The following is a 21,436-nucleotide window of genomic DNA, read 5'->3' as shown; positions in this document are numbered from 1 at the left end:
CTTACTACAACTTTCTCCCATCTCCCGACTGCATCTCTGGAGCTCAGCCACAGTGACCTTTGGGTTCTTCTTTACCTCTCTCACCAAGGCTCTTCTCCCCCGATAGCTCAGTTTGGCCGGACGGCCAGCTCTAGGAAGGGTTCTGGTCGTCCCAAACGTCTTCCATTTGAGGATTATGGAGGCCACTGTGCTCTTAGGAACCTTAAGTGCAGCAGAAATTTTTTTGTAACCTTGGCCAGATCTGTGCCTTGCCACAATTCTGTCTCTGAGCTCTTCAGGCAGTTCCTTTGACCTCATGATTCTCATTTGCTCTGACATGCACTGTGAGCTGTAAGGTCTTATATAGACAGGTGTGTGGCTTTCCTAATCAAGTCCAATCAGTATAATCAAACACAGCTGGACTCAAATGAAGGTGTAGAACCATCTCAAGGATGATCAGAAGAAATAGACAGCACCTGAGTTAAATATGAGTGTCACGCTAAAGGGTCTGAATACTTATGACCATGTGATATTTCAGTTTTTCTTTTTGAATAAATTTGCAAAAATTTCTACATTTCTGTTTTTTTTCTGTCAAAATGGGGTGCTGAGTGTACATTACTGAGAAATAAAATGAACTTTTTTGATTTTTGGAAAATGGCTGCAATGAAACAAAGAGTGAAAGTCCGTACCCACTGTATATTGAGTTCCACTTGATCACTTTTTATGCTGTTGACGCATGCTGTCCACTGCAGACACATCAAAATAAAATATATTTGTGGGGGGTAGGTTATATATATTTTGCACTTGTTTTACAAGTAAAAACAAACTTTGAAAAAATTACTTTGATTTAATAATTTATTCAATGAAATGGTTAAAGGCATGGATGTAGCTATACAAGTTGTTGCAAGTCAACTTACAGAATAATATATAGTTTATATAATATTTACCCCCCTTGCTTTTAGGAGTGCAACAACTAATCGACATAGTAAACAAAAATAGATTATTAAACTCATTGCCAACGAATTCATGACGTCATCGGTCCGTAGCGACACCATCGGCTTAACGGAGTAAAGTGATGTGAACAGTAGTTACTAAAACAACATCAGAGCTGCAGTAACACCTTCACAACGTAAAACCTCCAGAGTATGGCAGCATTTCACTATTCACTCTCCTGGAAAAACACCGGAGCATCTCAAGAGGATGCGTGTAACGTTGTGTCTCTGTGGATGATGACTACTCGTCTCGGTAAGATAGTTAGCGAGCTAGCTTCACGTTAAAGCCGTGTTACTCCTTACGGACTACTTATGATCTGAAACATTTTCTATACAGTTAGTCAATTTGATTGATTGTTACAGTAATGGTGCTGTGAGTAGCACATAATTATGATAAACAACAGCCGCGTTCACATTCCAGATGTGCCCTGACTTTACAATCATAAACAATGCATTGCTCATGGCGACACTCCCAGCTGGAGAACGTGTTGCTGCCGAGTGCACAAGATTAGACAACACCGGACAATTTCATACTTTCTAAAGAAGAGAAAACAGTTCTCCTGTCTGTGCGTGAGGCGGTGTCCGCCCCAATCTCCCTTAAAAAACACGGGGTTTTGAGAGTTGTTGAGTTAGGGGAAACTATATAAATGTTGTAAAACGCTGTCTACTACAAAATCTTTATTATTGATCCCCTCTTGTAAATTCGGCAAATGTAATGCATGACGTTATTCCTTTCTTTGTATATAGTGTCACTTTGTCCCGGGGTGTTGCAGTACTGGTGTGAAAGCTGCTCCGTCACTAAACCGCAGATCAGCTGCTTATATTAGTGATTTCTGTGGAACTTTCTTTTGCTGCAGAAGAAATGTTCTTTAAAAGATGCATTTTTGAAAGCTGTATTTAATTAGCACATGTTTAAAACAACCTCAGGTTTAATTTAAAGGCTAATAGCTAAATGAGAGGCATTGTGTCATTTTGCGATTCATAATCCGAATAGTCAATTATTCGTTTCAATAATCGATAGATTAATCGACTATCAAAATAGTGGTTAGTTGCAGCCCTACTTGCTTTCAACAAGAAAGTGGCGACATGAGCACAGGCTGTACTTTGAACTTAATGCTAACATAGCATGCTAATATTTCTGTGCTAACATCCTAAACTTGAGTGGGTAACATGCTGACTGTAATGCCCAGCCAGCTTTAGCTGTTCAGCAATTCAGCCAGAAGCACACAAGTATTTGTAAGACTAGTTGTTTTGCTTTTACATAGTAGCCATTTGTTTTTCAGGATGGTCACAATGATTGGATCTTCTCGATAGCATGGATCAGTGACAACATGGCGGTTTCCGGTGAGTTGTCTGTATGAGCTAAGCTGTATAAATGAACATGTACACGCCTACATAAGTCCTTTCTTTCCTTTTTAAGTTTTCCTGATTTCAAGTCAGTGCCCTCTGCATACCCCGTTGACGTGTGTCCCATTTTGTATGTAGTTGGTAGAAACATAGTCTGGGCTGTAATGTAGTTGCGTCTCATGTGTTGAAATTCCTAGGTTCCAGAGATGGCTCCATGGGCCTGTGGGAGGTGACAGAGGAAGTAATGAGCCAAGCAGAGCGCAGTCAGAATGAGGAGTCGGTACCCTCCTATGCCCACATCTCTCACCGTGCCCTCAAGGACATCCCAAAGGAGTACACCAACCCATACAACTGTAAAGTCCGCGCTCTGGCCTTCAACAACAACCACAATGTAAGGTTCATCCTGACGTAGCTGTTGGGAAACCACCTGATTGTGTTGTCAGTGAAATATTTCTGCCAGTTTCCAGAAAAACACAGGATATGACAGATACATAATGTGGGTCCAATAACTTAAATGAAATTTTACAATGATACATATTCATGAGGGTTAATGGTTATCAGGAGATTTCTCTTTCTCTATGTGATGCAGGGAATTTGCTGCTGTTTTAAGTAGTAACACATCCATAGAACCTGTTTACCTGCACTTTCAAAATCTGGCTAAATACTTGTGCCATGAGCTGTTTGTTACACGCACCAGGTTAAGCAAACGTAGTGATATGTAACAAATGTAAATGCTTCACTGAGCTAGCAACAAACAGAAGCTGTGTATTTACCCATATTTTATGCCATATTTGGGGAAGAAAGGAGTGTTTGAAACATACTGAGGATACAGATGGACAGCAGAGGATTCGACTTGAAAATTGGTGGTTTGGAAATTTTCTACGGATGTTTTGATTTATTTATTAATGCTGTGAAAGTGGGTCACCAGAGGAATACAATGTAACCAGTATTCAAGCTGAACACTGTATTGTCCTATGAAGGGACTTCAACAATGTCTTTTCAAGCCAACAGGGAAGAGAATTTGACACTTAAAACACTGAGGTTGACGATAATTTGATTGGTAGTACCTGTTATTTCTGGGTTCTGCCTCAGCTGCAGTCATTTACGTCTGTCCTGCCATGTTGTTTTTCCCTTCTCAGGAACTGGGTGCTGTGTCCTTGGATGGCTATTTCCACCTCTGGAAAGCTGAGCACAACTTGTGCAAGGTACAGTGACATCAGTTGCCCAACTTACACTTCTTATTTTATGGAGCTCCTGAATAGCTGTGCATATTCACACTCAGTGTTTTAGACTATACGGAGAAAGACTGTTCTTGATCTTAATTTCAGTGATGACAGCTGAAGTCGTATTTGTTTCCCATTTACCATTCTGCGGCGTCTCCCTCTAGATACTGTCTACCAAGCTGCCTCACTGCAAAGAGAATGTGTGTCTGGCATATGGACAGGACTGGTCAGTGTATGCTGTGGGTTCTCAGGCCCACGTTTCCTTCCTGGACCCACGGCAGCCTACACACAGCATCAAGTCCGTCAATTCCAGAGAGAGAGGAAGCGGTAAGTGATCTGTAAACTTCTAAAAGAAGCTAATAGTCCAAGCAGAGTTGGCCTCCCTAAACCACTTCATTAAATGTTTGCAAGTTAAAGACATTTCCCAGTTCTTTAAAGGAAACAAATGAATAAGCCATATTATAACTGCATAACAGTTGTGGCTGTACAGTAATGTCTGTCTGTGATCCTATAACTCGAGGAATACAAGGGTCCAGCTTTAAAGTCAGAAAGCACAATAAAGCAGGGAGGATTGATGATTTACTTTTGAGTAGCTTTGCATTTAAGACGTCTGTGTCTGTGCAGGGATCCGTTCAGTGAGTTTCTATGAGCACATTGTGACGGTGGGCACCGGCCAAGGTTCTCTTCTCTTCTACGACATCCGGGCCCAGAGATTCCTGGAGAACCCTTTAAATCCAGCCGGGGTTTACCGGAAGTGCCCAGGAGATGGCATCCTCAAGCTCGCTACAGGAAAAGGCTGGCTGGTACACTTTTTTTTTTTTTTTTTTTTTTTTTTGTCTATAATAAAGATCTCCATTTATGTATTTATTTATTTATTTGGAAAGGAATGAACAAATGTTCTAGCACCGTATTATAGATTACTTCCTTTATTCTCATCTCACCTGTAACCCCCCTCTCCTTCTCTTTCTCTCCAACTCTTCTTCTTTGGCTTTCAGAACCACGATGAGACGTGGAGGAGTTACTTCTCGGACATTCATTCCTTCCCCAACGCAGTGTACACTCACTGTTACGACGACTCTGGCACCAAGCTGTTCGTGGCAGGCGGACCACTCTGTTCTGGCCTGCACGGCAACTACGCTGGACTGTGGAGCTAGCCTCTTTGTCTCCTCCATCGCTCTGTCACTACATCCTCGTCCAAGATTTTTACTTAACCAGTCCCTCCATCCCTCTCCCTCCTCAAGTCTGTTGACACCACCCATCTTTGGTCTCCCTCTTGCTCATTGAATTGTCACTCTGTTTTGCTCACACGTGGACTCAGGAGCATGATCTTGCCCCCACCCTATCACGGCTTTGAATATTGTTGTTGTGTATGTCTGTGTCCACCATTACACTATCTGTTCTCCTTCAGTTATTCCTTTGCTCCTTCCTCCTCAACAACTCTGTATTTTTTTTTTATATAAAAATGTACGAAGAATTAACTACTAGTTTTCTCAAGAGCTGCGAAGTCTGCCACTAAGGAACTCAGAAGAGTTTTGAGAAACATTAAGAATAAAGTAATAACATTCTCATCATTTAAAACATTTACATCCAACCCGCAGGGATTAGGCTGTGGTCTTTTGCTGGCTTGTTTTTGTATGTAAGGATAGTGTTTACTGCTGCTTCCTCTGTGGTCTTTGTAAAATACATGTGGATTTTTTCTCCCAAAAGTTCCCTTTTCATTCTCACTGAAACGGACAGCAATAAAGAGAGCGGGAGAAGGACTGAAGAGACTACAGTTTTGAAGGACTGAGCTAGAGTTCAGTTTGACGTTTGAGAGAGAAATATGTACTGGGTGGAACAACCCGTCCTGTCTATCAACAATCACAAAGAACTTCTCTCTTCTCCTGCCGGAAGTAAAATGAAGAAGCCAATCAAAATGGGACTTTGTGTTCTTTCTCACTGAGATGATGTAAAGGAGAAACATTAAGATTGCTAAATGCAGTGTTCTGCTACGAATCAATTCCACCAAACCGTATTTTATTTTTTGACTGTGTAATTTGACTGGCACACCCCTGCTGATGTTCTAATTTTCTTTTGTATTTATTTTCCAGTTTCTCTGCCACCTTTTATTGGGTTGGTCGGGGGTGTTTATATCTGCTTCTTTTGAAGGACATATTGTCTTTTTGCCCTTTGCTCAAGTTCCTGCTCTCTTGGACCAGAACGCTTTCAGACAGTTTGTCCACCAGTGGTGTTCAAATCCTGATCTGTAACCGCTCTGGTGTTACTAGAGAATTGACCCTAAGATTTTAAGTTTTGGCAGCAAGTTGAGTATCATCAAATATGATGATTGATAGATGGAGGAGCCTTTAATTACTGGATTCTGAGACTGCTCCACAAGTAGGGAGATTATCTTAAGTAGCTCAACCATCCATCAGAACTGTTGGACTGGAGTGAGGTGCTGCAGGCACATACATTTGTTGTCACAGTTTTCTGTTCCCTCTTTTTGTACTAAGGAGTGAGTTAGTCTGCTGTTTTCCTTGTTTGGTAGAGGCAGGGTAGGCTTGAGTTACGTTTTTTGCCTTGCTCAAGTCTTTCTGTGAAAGACTGCCACAGGCGATCATAGTTTTCCTTTTCTACATGGAACATCTCTCCAGTTTTCATGATAATGACTGATTGAAAAGAGAAACCCCAATTACGACCACAAATTGAACAAATAGCCAACACTTTTAAAAGTGTATTTTATATATAAATGTGTATATGTATGTGTAAAATACATAGGGACAATTGCATACATTTTTATGTATATGTCTGAGGAAGTGTGTGGATTGATCTGTCTACTTGGTGATGCCCTGTTTTTTTTAAATACATGCCTCATGAATGTTTTTACAAATGACAGAATCTGAGGATATTGTAAGATAGAAACATCTGGGGAAAAAAACAAGCTATTAAATCTTTAAAAAGAGTAAATAATAAAAATAAAATGTATATTGATGTAATGTTTCTTTTTTTCATGTTTGATAGGGATCCAGTTTAAATATTTCCCTTTGTATTAAAATGGGTCACTGCTAATTCAGATGTTGCCATTAATAATATGGCAACATCGGGGGGGGGGTGGAGGTATTTATACACTAAAGTCCAACATCAGTTATAGATTTAACGGCGTATCTCATAGTGAGCGTTGAAGGTTAATTGAGAAGTTAGTTGTGACCCGGGGAGGAGAGCATCCACCGCGGTAGTGCACGTCACGTGACCACCCTGTCTACTGCTGGCCGAGTGAAGCGTGTTAGCAGGTAACAAAAACAAAATTTCTTATGTTTTTCAAGTTCATTTTCTGTATTTCAACGCGTTTAAACCATATATGTAAGGGCGTTGTCGCTGAAATTGTTGCTCGCTGGCTTCGTTGTTTCGCTTCCGCGGGGTTGTGAGGGATGTCTTTCGCAATTTTTCTGGTGTCTTGTTTCCCGGCGAGCAATGTCGGGATGGGATTGAGCTCCACTGCGAGGCCCTTTTCTTAAGATTTAATACAGCTAACGCTATGTTGTTAGCAGGCTAGCCTGTTGTGTAGATGTCGAGGACAAGCCCGGTGTAACTGAGGCTGTCGTTAGATAACCCCGCGGATCTATAATTACACATAAGACCAGTTCGACGGTCGTCTGCTGTCAACTTGGAACAGATTTAAATAGCTTCATTAGCTACGGCTAGCTTCACCCCCACCGTTTGTTCAGAAACAGTGTAGTGTCAGCATTAGCATGCCAGTAGCTAGCTTGAGTTCATGCTAGCGGGGACAAAGGGATTCTAGTACTAACAGCACCAAGTCGGTCAGTCTTCAGTCTAAAACGACGCTACGAGGATCGGATTTGTTTCTGGAAGATATGCATGTCAACCGTTAACGTTATCGAGTAGTCCCTTATGCAGACTCAATAAATAAGTAACCTAACAGCAACGGGCTAACGTTAGCATTGGTCCAAAACAACGCTCCGCTGCTTCGTTATTACTAAAATAAATTGTGGCTCAGTTAATTGACAGTTGGGTAGACGTAACGTTACCCAGGTAAGTTAGATGTAAATGTACGTAAACACATACGTGTCAGTTAACAGATATTTGTAATTTCTGAGTGGCCAAATTAATGTGGAGAGTCAACGTTACTGCAAAATTGTTTTGTTATTGTTTGTGTCTAAGACTGTCGACATTCATAAGCGTAATGATATGTCAATATTTAATTTGGTGAATAAAAATTGCTGCTGCTGCCTCGGGTTTCTTAGTTATAAAAATAGATCTTTACATTTTTGACTGAAATTGCATTTAAAGCCAGTTCGTCCTTTTTTGCATTAGCTTTGTTCAGTCCAACAGCCAATGGCAGCAGTGCGTTTTCCATCGTCACTCAGGCGCTTGAAGCTGGATCGCTATTGTTCTCTGACATAAAACAAATGGGTCAGTATGGCTATCTGGAGGAATCACTCTAGTAATGGATCCTCAGTATGTTTCGACCCTGCATGTATATAAGATTCAGACTAATATTTGACAAATAAAAATTATTAGTGCTTGGTTTTCGCTATCATACACACTTTGCAGCAAGGTACAAATTGTACAAGACTCCGTTTTTAAATACACAGAGCAAAATACTGCATTTTACTGCAGTAGTTTATGATGTTGTGGTATGTATGTAGCCTATGCATATACACACAGACATTATTATCTTGGTTGCTGCACACTATCTGGCAGTTAGAGGCCATGTGGGGTCAGGGTGTGTTGTCATTCTCCTCACACACTTGGTGGTCTGTGCTGTTTGTAAGAGGACACTGGGTCACTCTCCCTCCTTGACCTAGATTTTCAGTATAGCTGTTCTGTCACCAGGCCAACTGTATGTCTTAAAGCCTCCATAGGGGCAGTATTCATGATTGTGCAATTAGGCTTATCTCTGCTCACAGTCACATATTTCTGGTATTAAATCTGTATTTCCTTCTATGTACGCACACATGGGAAGTACTGAGGCTCTCCTGAACGAACTGACTGTGTGTGTGTGTGTGTGTGTGTGTGTGTGTGTGTGGTCTTTTTTTTTTTTTTTTTTTTTACATAGTCGGTGGATTTAACAACTGTTGGATGATTCTTCTATTTTTCTTGTTTCCTTTGCAGATTTTTCTATTTTGTACATACAGAGTTTTGTATATACTGTATATGATGAGCTCGCTGGGCGGCGACAAGGCCCGGGGCCCTCGGGAAAAAGTGCTGCCTGCTGCCGCTCACACATCACAACCACAGAAACAGATACAGGTGAGCCACCGAAACCACATGAACATGAAAACTTCACCCTCCTCTCAGCCACACATTATGCAAGCAAACCTCCCTTTTTCAGGCTACATATTACATTGACTTTTAAAAGTGATAATAGTAATAGTTGATGAAAACCAAGCTAACAATTTCATTAATCCTTTTTGGTACACCTATACAATTAAGCTTTTGTCAAAACATTTCCAAGAGGTGTTAATTCAGCTACATGTTTATTACTGTGGTTGTAGTTAGTGGTGGTGTGGACTGCATTATTTTGAAATATGTTTCTAATATTCTTCCCCCTTCATGTTTGTATATGTGGTGAGCAAAAGATGAGAAAAACCAGTAACACTTTCTATGACGCCCACATCCTTAGTGCATTATAAACATACTTATAATGCATTATATTGTGCTTATAGCAATGTATAATTATAGTTCTAAGTGCACATAATAAATAAATAAATTTAAAATAAATAAAAAAAAATCTATAATATAAATACATAATGCTTTACAACAATAACACATTCTATAATTATACATTGCTATAGCACAGTATAACGCATTGTAGGTATTAGGGCTGCACGATTAATCTAATCGCAATCGCGATGTCATCTTGTGCGATTACATAACCGCAAAAAGGGTGCGATTTAATAAAACAGAAAAAGTGTGTGAGACTCTCTCTTATCTGTGTGCTGTGCAGTCTGCTCATTAGCTGCGCCCACATCGGGCTCTCACATGTGCCCCTAAAAACAGATAAGACTACATGCAATGAGAGAAATGATTTATAGGCAGTGTGCGAGTAACTTTTAAGACAACAACCTACCGTAACCCCCTTCCTCATATATATATATATAACATATTTGGCCACCGGAGCACTGAGAGAAATGCCGGTGCCTCGGTCGCTCTGTGACAGAGACAGAGAGACGTCGTCAGCAGCTAAAGCAGTAAGACAGAAGAAAACAAGGACTTTTCATAAAGTCAACGTGTCAGTCACTTTTCGTCAACCGACCAATCAGAGGCTGGATGGGGCGGGACATTTAAAAAAGGTTTTGACGCTCCCCTTGTTCTGTTTTACTTGTTATTGTTATAAATATTGTTTATTGTTGTTCAATTTGAGAAATACACATTTCAATATGTCAGTATTTTGCGCATTCCTTGATAATTAAGCAAGTAGACTCATAGTACCTATTATTAGTTCTATTGTAATCGAATCGCAAATTGCAATATTGTCCACAATGTACACAAAACAGCCCTAGTAGGTATGCATTAGTTTCATAGAAAGTGTAACATACGTATAGTTAAATTAATAGCTCTTTGAATGGGTCAGTCAAAACTGAACATTATTATGAACATTATTATTTTGTAAAGGTAGAATTTATAAATGAGCTGTTGTATTGGATTTCATGACATTTTTCAGGTGTGCCTAATTAAGTGGCCACTGGGTGGATTTACTTTGTTTTTCCCTTTTTTCTCCTGTTAACCAAAACCTTACACGTTGGTCTTTGTGTTGCAGGCTACTGCTGAACAGATCCGGCTCGCCCAGATGATCTATGACAAGAATGATGCTGACTTTGAGGACAAAGTCAACCAGGTGAGAAACAATTTTTGGCATTTGCCATACAATTCAAGGCTCTGGCTACAAGGCAAAGTCAGGCTGGGCTGTCACATTCTTCCATGACTTCAGTACTTTATGTGAACACAAGGAAAATGCACAATTGATGCTGTGAGTGACGCCATGACTTGTACTGTCATGCGGTGCAAAACCGGTGCATTTTGTCATCAGTATACCTTTTGTTGACTCCCAGACATTTCTAATATGATAAGTGTTGCTTTTATCAGCTGATGGAGGTGACTGGGAAGAACCAGGATGAGTGCATGGTAGCGCTCCACGACTGCAATGAGGATGTTAGTAGAGCCATCAACTTCCTCCTAGAGAGCACCTCGGACATGGTAAATTACATTGCATCTTATTTAATCTCATATTGAACAACTGATATACATTGTCGTACTATAAGAATTTGCTATTTAATCTACTGTAAATAGATTTATTTTGTTTGGAAGGCAAAATATGCAGCAGCCCCATACGATAATTGTTTTTACCGTGATGTGTGATTTAAATTTGGGAAATGTGCACATCGTAAAAATAATTATAATAATCATTCATTCTTTAACTTTCAAATTGTACTTGCGCTGCCACTAATCAGATAGACCGTTTTCACAGCAGACGTTTTTCTATGTCACAGTAAGAAAGGCACAGGTGTAATTTATAACCTTAATGATGGCAGAATTCCATTTATCTCAGCTGCTAACATGGTGCTGGTTTTGTGCATGCTGGTTCACTGCCATGGCTTAAGCCTTTTGCGCAAGACTGGAAGTGTGTAAGTTGCTGTGCCACGCACACCGCGAGACCTTTGTCAGGACTGTGTACGAGTGTAAAGACTATTTGACTGACATCTCAATGACTCTTAGTTGAGTTGGACCTGTTAGGGCCGGACAGCGTTTTATCATTCATATTAGTACGCGGAATCTGACGTCACAAAATTCCTAGTATAGCACCGGCCGACTTCAAGCAGAGGTCTGTCACTGTGCAGATTTTTTTAACCATTGTAGATTAACACCATGTCTGCACAGGCTGTGTAGTGAAAGCAGCATGTCCTCCATCAGCATCTACACAGGATGTGTGTAGCCATCCGTGTTTTCAGCAGCACTCAAAGCCCAATACACTTTCACTTTTTAAAACACATGTAAAGCGAATGCAAGCTTGTGAAGACCATTGTATTGATTAAAAAAGAATATCTGCTGTATCAGTTATGTGAGATAAATAAGTGAAAAACGCAGCTGAAACACACTGTGTAGACAGCCTGTCAGACTGCAAGAATTATAGAAAGATATTTAATATCTCCATTTATCTCAAGAAAAAATGAAGCATTGCTTCACATTTACGCTAGATTTCAAGTTCTAACATGCTCAGAAGATGAACAAATGTGAAACGCATTCAGTTTTGCTGTTAATGATGATAATAATAATAATAATAATAATAATAATAATAATAATATTAGGGGGGGAAAAAAACATTGTTTGGCACTATAATCTCTCTAAGCTGTCCTTTGCCACAGTGACTGTCCTCTTTAATAAAGACAACACTATTGTACACCATGTTTTCCCTCTCCTGCTCAGAAAGCAGTCAAACAGGCTACCAAATGTCTGGCAAACACTTTGGTGGTGTTCTGCCTGTGTGCTGCGAGTCCGAGTGAGTGTCCCAACATTTCTGAAGAATACCAGCCAGCACAGATGGCGAGGAGAGGCTGTAGGGCAGGGCAGCCAGCCAGACAGCTACCCATCGTGTTGTTTTGATTTCGTGGAAATCCAAAAATAGCAAATCGCTGGTTTTCCCCTTTACCTGGAAGTGTCTACTGATATGATATATAATGCAACCCTCTGATTACATCTGCTTCTGCTGTATTCTTAAAGATATTAACTGTCATAAACAAAATGAATGGTTACTGAGTGAGGTTTCCTATGCTGTAAGAGTAGGTATGGCATAAGAGAAGAGTAATTCTAAACTATTAAATGAGTAACACAGTATGTCCTGTGAATGTTATTTGCCCTTAATTTCAATCTGTCATTTAACATTGAATATCTACCAATTACAAGCCGTCATATGATATCTGTTGTTCTTACATAACACAGCTGCATAATGCACACTCTAGTATATACTGATGGTCAAAAAATAGCCCGCTTCACAGCCTTTCTGTAACTGTTTCCAGAAATGTTTATATAGTGCCCTGTAGTGTTTGCTAGAGTGTCTTTATCCTCTTGAACAAAATACACAAGTTGAAATGCCGTTTTCAACCAACTGCAGAACACCAGAGTCTACTTCAACATGGTAAAACTGTGAAGTGTCACTGAAATAAAGGCCAAGAAGAACATATTTTAAATAAAAGCTGCACTGCCTGCTTTGCTTACTTCAGTAGCTTTATGTCAAGTGTTGATAATCTTGTTTGACTGTTGGCGATAGTTTTTAAGCTAGTGCAATAAGCAAACACATTAAATATATGTGTTTGTGCTCTAGTTTCACTAATCCTTTACCTTGTTTAATTTTGTTGTTACATGTTTTAATTAATTGTTTTGTTTTTTTTAATGATTATTTCTTTACTGTCCTTCCTTTCCTGTTCTGTGTTTAGACCTCATGGGAGACGGTAGGGAAGAAGAAGCCCCTAGTGAAGGAGGGTCCATCAGAAAGCAAGGAGAACAAGGAGAACAGGGAGAAAAAAGGAGAGAGGGAGGCTAGCAAGGGCCGTGCAGCTGCCAACCGCAAGGGCAAGGTGGCCAGTCGCAGCCGACAGGGTATGGCGTCCAAAATTCACATGAATGGAGTTCAGAGTCCCCCATCTCTTCTGTAGCTTGGTCTGTTTGATTACATCACACTGTTATTAATGTGCCGCACTGTTATTAAACAGCACGTCCAGAGGAAAATGGCGTGGAGGTGACTCCAGTGGACAGAGGTTCAGATCGAGGTCGGAGGGTCAGAGGTGGCCGAGGTGAGTATTTCAGCACATTAACAGACCTGTCTACAGGCCAACACTTGAGTGGAGGTTGTTCACTTTTGTATGAATGTTGTGCAGGAGCTGGGGGTCGAGGCAGAGGCAGAGCACCAGCAGGAAGCCGGTTCTCAGCCCAGGGCATGGGGTATGGTGTCAACACTCACGCACACTCGCAGTGGTTTTCACATACTTTTAGGTGAAAATTATATATTACCCGAGTGTTTTTCAGGCCGGGAAAAGATGCATGTGATTTTTGTTTGTTTGAGTACAAGTGGTGCATTCTTCCTGCAGCTAACTTTGTGATGTGTTTGCTCTTAAAAGATTGTGAGCCTTTAGTCACCAGTCGCCTTCAGATGTGATTTCTGAATAAATTCATAAACGTGGCCCACCTAACCTTCTACACAGCACCAAAAACCCAAAGGCTGAAGCAATAAGTTGTCCCCTCTTCCAATGGAAGTTGGCCTAAATAGTATAAATAATAAACAGTTTTACCCCAGACACTTTTTATTGGGGGAAACAGTTATTTTAATCTGATTCCACACATGGTCAACCACTCCCTGCCCATTTCATTTATTGCTGCATAACTAAATAAACCTCTCCTTGACTCTTCCTCAGGACGTTTAATCCTGCGGACTACACCTCACAGGCTGGGACGGGGACCACACAAACTGAGGTGTGGGACACAGTGGCCAACAACAGCACAGATGGGACAGGTGAAGTCTCCAGAGCAGATATGCGACTCTTGACATACAAAGGCAGTTCTGTGGTAGACAAATATATTCAGTGTATTGAGCGGACATTACTGTTTAGCTCTGTGTATTTTATGAAAATTGTACATAAGCTCATCCACCCTGTTCTTGAACATTGTGACTCATGATTGGTTGTCCTGTAGTTGCCTGGAGGAATACCATGGAAGACTGGACACCTGAGGACTGGAGTGAGGATGTTAGTGTGAGTTGACACAAAGGAGGAGTCTGTCAATCACAGTAAAATGTTTTGGTTCTCTATTTAAAACACTTCATTCTCTTGTGTTTTTGCAGCTCTCAGAGACCAAAGTGTTCACCTCCTCATGTGCACCTGCTGCTGAGAATCACATCACACCTGGGCAAAGGTAAGTAACTGCCATAACACTCTTATTGCAGTGTAACAAGGATTTTTTGGTGGACCAAGGTGCTTGGTAGTTTCAGTTCACTCTACTGGTAAAAGTCTGTCAGCAAAGAATTAACTTTTGATGTATCGTAAAGTTAGGTTGGCAATGGAAAGTCAATGTCAGAGAGGATTTACAACATATTACATTTTCAACATTTGACTTCGCGTGTCCTGCATCCATTTTCTAATTGACTTTACCAACTGTTTCTGTATTAGTGTGGACATTACCTCTCTACTGCAGAAGCCTGTGGGAGGAGGAAGAGAACCACCTTCCTCCTCTTCCTCTCAGAGTCTGGTCTTCACCAACTCCCACCACCACCAGCCACCGCATCAGCAGCAGCCGCAGCCGCCCCCTATCCGCAACGCCACCAGTAGCACAAGCTACGCTCATGCTGCTCTGGTAAGACTGTCCCTTTTAATACTCTGCACCCTCTGTTGTTTTGTTTTTTGTCATACACATTCCTTAATTTATCATATGTTAAAAAAAACAAAAAACAAATACACAGAAATAACACAAACTGTGATTACACTCTCTCTACCTGTCTTTGCCAGTCGTCAGTTCTGGGAGCTGGTTTTGGGGACTTGGGCCAGATCAAAAGGACTCAGCCCAGCGCTGGAGCTCAGATACTGGAACAGCTGAAGGGTCCTGGCTTGGGTCCACTACCCTCATCCCAGGCCGCGCCACCTGCCAGCACCCAAGGAAGCAATGTCTCCATTGGCCGACTGCCAGGCTTGGGAGCACCTGTGCCTCCACCCTCCTCATCCACCTGGGACATAAAGGCCTCAGAATCCAACACCACGTCGCTGTCCTCGCAGTTCAGCCGTAAGTGTTCACATGGGGCGGTCACGTATGTCTGTGTTTGTCACATGTATTGCAGGCATGTACGGTTCATATACCTGTTTCTAAAATCCTTGTTCTGTGCCTGTGTGTCTTGTTTTCTTGCAGGTGAGTTTGGCCTGCAGCCTGAGCCTTCTCTTGTATTGAGCCAGCTGGTTCAGAGGCACACTGGCCCCTCCCTGCCTCTGGCACGTCAACCCAGTCCTCCATCACAACAACAAGCGCCCCCTGCTTTAGCCTCGCCTGGTCCCCAGCACATCAGCACGCCAGCACAGGCAGGCCCAGTAATGGCTGGTGCTAAACCTCCTGCCCCCAGCGCAGGGCTGGACCCTCAGGGCAGCAGTACGCCACAGCAGCAACGGGCACAGCTCAGAGGCCAGAAACGAAGGATACCTCCCACATCGAAGGTAGGGGACGCATGTTGATGGACAGAAGGTTGCAATCGCAATCCGATGCACTCCAATGCACTCCGATGTGTCTTCTCTTTAATTACGCTTTTAATCTAAATGTTATCTCTGTGTGGGGCTGAGATTTTGCGTGATTGTCAAGGCAACAATGCATGCTATCCTCTATAAATGACCAAATACAAGTAGTTATATGAAATTCATATCATGGTCCTGAAACCTGACTGTCTTTCCCTCCTTCCTGGCAGATCCCCTCCACGGCGGTAGAGATGCCAGGCTCGGCTGACGTCCCCGGGCTAAACCTCCAGTTTGGAGCGCTAGACTTTGGCTCAGAGTCGGCATTGCCGGAGTTTGGAGTTGTGGACAATTGCGTGAATGTGGCATCAAGGGAGTCCACGCCGGCCTCTGTCCCAGCACCACCTGCACCAGGACCAGGGACACAGAGCCAGACAAGCCTGTACTCCAAACCGCTCAGGTACTAACACTGCTGACTGATTAGCATCTCTTTAGAATATATGTTATTGCAGAAACAGATATAAATACACAGATATAAAGCAACATTTATGTCCTAATATATCAAATTCCGGATCTGAGCTAATTTGATGTAATAACTTGTTCTTCTTTGCTCCCTGCAGTGAGTCGCTGGGAAGTCCTCTCTCCGTTGCCCTGCCTCTGCCCCTCTCCTCATCAGAGCCAGTATATCACTCCTCTTCAGTGGCGTTGCCCAGCCTCCCTCCTTCCTCATTAGGGACTGCCAGCTCCACCAACCTACCATCATCTTCATCAACCTCAACCACCCCTCCTTCTGTACCCTCCTCTCACTTCTCCACAGTGGGCGGAAGTTACGATGGGACCATGCCCCCTCACACGCGACTGGCCTTTTCCCAGAGCAAAGAGGCCACAGGGCCAGTCATGGTGAGTAGAAATGGCCAAGAGGAAAGACTGATCCTGCCTTTTACTGCTTACTTACTGCTTAACTGTTGACTGAGATGAGAAATAGTCCAATTTCAGATATTCCTTGAGTGGGGAAAAATGTTGTTGTTCAAGCTGCAAAGTAGACGACAGCATCACATGTCTGTGTCTTGTATAAACAGTGTGACACTGAGAAATTGCAGATCATAAGTCACAGGTTTCACAAGGGTCACCCTCGTGTAGGGAAACTGTCAGACCGTGTGAACTTAGATTGATTTAACTGTTTTGGCAGCAATTCCTGACCAGAAGATTTTCCCATTGATTTTCACCTCTTTTATATAGTGAATGTAGTCATCACACAAAGTCTTGCTTGTCCTGTGTATGTTTGTTACTTAGATATGGTAGTGATCTTGATCTGTCAGTATTCCAACACTGAGCTGCATTTTTCGTATTTCCAGAATGGTCTCAATGGTGTAAGGACGTCTGCTGCTTTAGACAGTAAGTTACCTACTACTGATTTATTTGTTCAGATGTCTGCCACCTTTCTTACGCTATGCTGTTTTGAGTCTATTACAAATAAAGATCATTTCTTTCTTTCTCCTCTCAGCTTCATCAGCGTCCTCCACACCGAAGCCAGAGTCGCCGTCTCTGAACATCAGCACCAACGGTGCCTCAGCACCCTCCTCCCACTTATCATCCACACTGCCTGCACACAACTCCAACCTGGCACCGGACTTGCCCTCAGCCAGCCAGCTCAACGCACTCAACAGGTAACCCATATACACATGGCAGACTGATGACCACCTTTTAAATTCATTGCAATGTTAAATTTACTAGCTCTTGGACCATGTTTGGGAGCATGAATTATATCTATATTTTCTAATGCAAATGTATTTATGAATATATAATGATACATTAAGAAAGTGTTACTTTGTTAATGTTGAAAATTGTCTCTTGCATCTATTAAAAAATTAAGCTTGATAATTAAATTGAGGAAGGATGTACAAACTAAAATATTGTAAAGTTGTTATTGCCACAACACTACACTGATCATTACTCCTTCCTCTCTGCCTTTGCTCCACGGCCATGTCAGCAGTCATTCCTCAGTTTCGGCTCTGGGCTCCAGCTCTCTCACTGTAAGTACCTGCCTTGTCTTCCACAGGCACGATGGGCTCTGTATTATGACTTATCCTCTGTAATGATTGGCAGCCACTGCATGAAAACTGCATGGTTTCAGCATTGTCAGTCTTCCATTAGTACATGCTACCATGTTCATGCAACAGGACACTGAATGGTACTAAAATTAAAATCACTGCCACAATTAAAGGGATTTTAGTGCAAGTTTGAAGATAGAACAGGATGGATCATAAAAATGTAATTACTTGACTTACAGTTATACATTCAAATATTCCAGCAATGGAATTGGCATAAATATGATCATATTTCAAAGCTCATACTCCATGCAAGTATTACAGAGGACAATTAAAACATGATTAATGGCACGGAAATATGGAGAATAATGGACCAATGCCACCTGGGTGTCCACAGTGTAGAAAAGGTTAAAGACTCCTGATCTGCAGTATATAAATGCCAGTACACAGACAGTGCTTGCATGTATTGCTAAATGAAATCTGAAACGGACTAACTTCAAATTTAACCCATCTCCGCCTTCCTCTCTGTCCTTACAGACACAGTACACCAGTGTGGACAGCAGCAGCATTAACTCTCTGGCTCCATCCTCTGGCTCTTACACGTCATCACAGCCCTCCGTCTCAGCACTCCACTCGAACCACATCAGCAGCAACAGTAGCAGCAGCATCAGCCACCTGGCCAACATGCCCAACATGGGCAACATGAGCAGCGTAGTTGGCGCTATTGCCGGCACTAGTGGAATTCACTCTGCTGCCGCCACCAGCACAGTGCTGGGACTTGGCTCCAATGGAGCTACTGCCACTTCCAACCTCACTGCACCACGGACCACAGCCCTGCTCTCCTCTGCCACTGGTACACACAACTCAGACACTGGGGATGTTAATGTGTGATTGGTTGTTTTCATTCATTGTAGTGCTCCCACGATAAAACAAAACAATGAAAATCACGGTAATTGTGTCGTACTGACAGGTAAAGCTCCTCCTAACCTGTCCCAGGGAGTGCCTCCTCTACTGCCCAACCAGTACATCATGGGCCCAGGGGGGCTGCTGCCAGCATACCCAGTAAGTAGCCCCTCATGATCTAGAGTCATTGTAGTGTACTTGTTTAGTTCAGTTGTTAGCTGTCATGAAGTAAAGATCATTCTGTACTTCTGCCAGTGATGAGTCACTTGCAAATCTTGAACGCCCTCTCAGAGAACCAATGGAGATGTAGTCTTTGTTTTCAGTTACTATATACATAAGTTTTTATTTTGATATATTTTGCATTTTGTGTTTCACAGCAGATATATGGCTACGAAGACCTCCATATGCTCCAGTCCAGACTGCCAATGGTGAGCCTCAGCCTTGGGACAGCACTTGATTTCTTCTCTAGTCTTTTTAGCTTGTTTGGTTGCTGTGGCGCTTCTCCTGATCCCCTTCTTCCCCTTTTAGCCCTCGTTGCAGGATTACTATGGAATCACATTCCCTGGACCCACAGCGACTCTCTCTGGCAGAGACGGAAGCATAGCCAACAACCCCTACTCAGGTAAAGCACCTTCACCCTTTGCTTACCTTGTTGAAAATTTAAAAAGAAAAGTGTTTTTCTTCAGCTGACACCTCTCCTGTTTGGTAGGTGAAGTCACAAAGTTTGGCAGGAATGACTCCACCTCCCCGGCACCCCCAACAAGCCTTGCGGCCCCGCAGCCTCCCCAGGGCCAGAGCCAAGGACAGAGCCAGACCCAGCCTCAGCCTCCTCAGGCCCAGCCTCAGCCCCAGGGCCAGCCACAGCACCACAACAGTCAGCAGGCTTTTCTGCCTCCGGGCTACAGCTACACAGGCCTGCCTTACTACGCTGGGATGCCCGGCGCCGTACCCAGTGCTGCTGCCTTCCCGTATGGCCCCACCATGTTTGTTCCTCCCGGGGGCCCAGGACCAGCCTCAGCCAAGCAGCACAGTATGGGCCTTGGTCTGGGAAATCCCTCGGCTAGCCCGTTCCAGCAGCAGACACAGCAGCAGCCCAGCGGCTACGGCCAACACACCTTCAGCTCAGGTTAGTGAGCAACACCAATTAATTTATGTTTTAAAAAAATATATATATGTTTACAGTTAGGAAATTCATTTGATTCTGGGTTAAGTAATTCCCCAAATCTTATTATTAATAATGTTGTTGTGTGAATTTTCTTTCACAGGCAATAGTGTGTATTGTTTGAACTCTGAAGTTGATGTTTTCCTGTCCAGGGTATGAGGAGCTGACAGCAGGGCCAGCAGGAGTGGACTACAGTAAAGGATACAACTCCTCCTCACAGGCACAAGCCAAATCTGCTGCTACTGGGCCCGGGAAAGGTAAGAAGGAAAAAACACTCAATGTTTCTAATGTTTTTAAAAAGGTCTTTCAAATTATAATGTGTTAATGTTGTTGCTGTCTTTCTGCTAGGCGTCTCAGTGACGTCCAGTAACTCGGGCGTGCCAGATATCAGTGGAAGTGTTTACAATAAGACCCAGGTGAGCCTCAAACACCTCAACCCCCCCAACCCACTCTGTAGTCTGTATAGTTGGTGCTTATACTAATGAGTAATTAAGTTTTGAGTCTAATTTGTCCTTTATCCTCCGACGGCAGTCTTTTGATAAGCAAGGATTCCATGCAGGGACCCCTCCTCCCTTCAGCCTGCCATCGGCACTGGGGGGTCCAGGGCCTCTGAACCCTGGAGCAGCTCCTGGAGGCTATGCACCAGCCCCGTTCCTCCACATCCTGCCTCACCAGCAACCGCACTCACAGCTGCTGCACCACCATCTAGCTCAGGATGGACAGGTAACGCTTGCAGATATTTTTCTGCTATTTCCCAGGTGGGAGTTTGAGATGTTTATACGTATGTCTTTCCATGTTCAGGGTGGTCCCAGCCAGCGTGGCCAGTCCAGCAACCTGCAGCAGAAGAGCCAAGTCAACAAGTCGAGCTACGGCAGCTCCCCCTACTGGGCCAACTGAGATAGCCACATCTACAGAGGGGTGTGTGCGCGCGTGCGTGTGGACGGACACCAACACACAGCACCACACCTGCTATTTGACTGACAAGATCATAGAGGGACAAACCATTTTACAACACAAGCTAAAACACACACTACCACCCCCCCTCCCCCCCCTTTGCTCTGTATATCCCCTTTTCAAATTTATGGCTGTTGTATGTAAAATATATTTATGTATGTATTTATACAGTATATATGTATTGGTAGGACATAAAATGTGGTTTTCTGCATTTTGGTTTTTAATTTCGAAGGACATTTTATTTCAAAAAAATGTGGAAAGACGAGAATGCTAAATCATGGAGATGAAGTTGATGAATATACTTGAACACAAGCATCTTGTGATATGGATTTTTTTTGTATGCATACATGAATTCAGAATGATGTACATAGATTCTACACATCATTTTCACGGCAAAGGCCTTTTTTTATTTTAGATGAAATACGTTTGTAACTTTGGTCTCCCGCATCTGTGAATCCTTATATTGAGGGTGACTTGAGTTGATAGCTTGATTTTTCTTTTATTTCCCTCCATCTGTCTATCATTCCTCAACTCTTAGTAGTTGGCTGGTTTGACCAGCCAGGCCTTGGATTTGATGTCATTTTAACATTGGTTTAATCCCTGTTGTCCAAATTAAAAGTTATGAACAGTG

The 21,436-nt window shown here is 42.6% G+C and overlaps 2 protein-coding genes across 5 annotated transcripts in view; both read left to right on the top strand.

Moving 5' to 3' along the window:
• The window catches only part of dcaf12 (DDB1 and CUL4 associated factor 12), a 15,820-nt gene extending 9,315 nt beyond the window's left edge, over positions 1–6,505 (top strand). The window contains exons 4-9 of the mRNA XM_046029396.1: positions 2,255–2,315; positions 2,516–2,709; positions 3,458–3,523; positions 3,706–3,868; positions 4,166–4,344; positions 4,537–6,505. Of these exons, the coding sequence (XP_045885352.1) occupies positions 2,255–2,315; positions 2,516–2,709; positions 3,458–3,523; positions 3,706–3,868; positions 4,166–4,344; positions 4,537–4,695 (822 nt within the window). The 3' untranslated portion in view covers positions 4,696–6,505. The remainder of the gene's footprint in view (positions 1–2,254; positions 2,316–2,515; positions 2,710–3,457; positions 3,524–3,705; positions 3,869–4,165; positions 4,345–4,536) is intronic.
• A 175-nt stretch (positions 6,506–6,680) lies between these two features.
• ubap2a (ubiquitin associated protein 2a) lies at positions 6,681–21,436 on the top strand. 4 transcript variants are annotated; one of them, XM_046028391.1, is made up of 28 exons: positions 6,979–7,570; positions 7,853–7,951; positions 8,654–8,791; positions 10,302–10,379; positions 10,628–10,738; positions 12,973–13,135; positions 13,249–13,329; positions 13,414–13,477; positions 13,948–14,045; positions 14,225–14,283; positions 14,373–14,443; positions 14,698–14,881; positions 15,034–15,304; positions 15,428–15,726; positions 15,972–16,198; positions 16,359–16,638; positions 17,094–17,133; positions 17,243–17,405; positions 17,732–17,771; positions 18,324–18,639; positions 18,757–18,848; positions 19,067–19,117; positions 19,218–19,311; positions 19,399–19,815; positions 20,004–20,108; positions 20,200–20,267; positions 20,383–20,574; positions 20,653–21,436. In XM_046028391.1, exons 3-28 carry the CDS (start codon positions 8,696–8,698, stop codon positions 20,746–20,748), a joined length of 3,756 nt encoding a protein of 1,251 aa, XP_045884347.1. In that variant the 5' UTR covers positions 6,979–7,570; positions 7,853–7,951; positions 8,654–8,695; the 3' UTR covers positions 20,749–21,436. The 4 variants fall into 4 exon arrangements, with proteins under 4 accessions (XP_045884345.1, XP_045884347.1, XP_045884344.1 ...); XM_046028388.1 differs by having other exon boundaries at positions 17,729–17,771; XM_046028389.1 differs by lacking the exons at positions 6,979–7,570; positions 7,853–7,951 and adding an exon at positions 6,681–6,810 and having other exon boundaries at positions 17,729–17,771.

Source organism: Micropterus dolomieu, linkage group LG18 (genome assembly GCF_021292245.1).
Source record: "Micropterus dolomieu isolate WLL.071019.BEF.003 ecotype Adirondacks linkage group LG18, ASM2129224v1, whole genome shotgun sequence".
Lineage (NCBI taxonomy): Eukaryota > Metazoa > Chordata > Actinopteri > Centrarchiformes > Centrarchidae > Micropterus > Micropterus dolomieu.
This window is presented reverse-complemented; position numbering and strand designations above follow the sequence as displayed.

Coding starts and splice junctions, on each gene's coding strand:
- ubap2a (XM_046028389.1), top strand. CDS start 8,696: ATGATGAGCTCGCTGGGCGGCGACAAGGCCCGGGGCCCTCGGGAAAAA. Junction 17,406..17,728: donor CAGCTCAACGCACTCAACAG/GTAACCCATATA, acceptor CGGCCATGTCAG/CAGTCATTCCTCAGTTTCGG. Junction 20,575..20,652: donor ATCTAGCTCAGGATGGACAG/GTAACGCTTGCA, acceptor TTCCATGTTCAG/GGTGGTCCCAGCCAGCGTGG.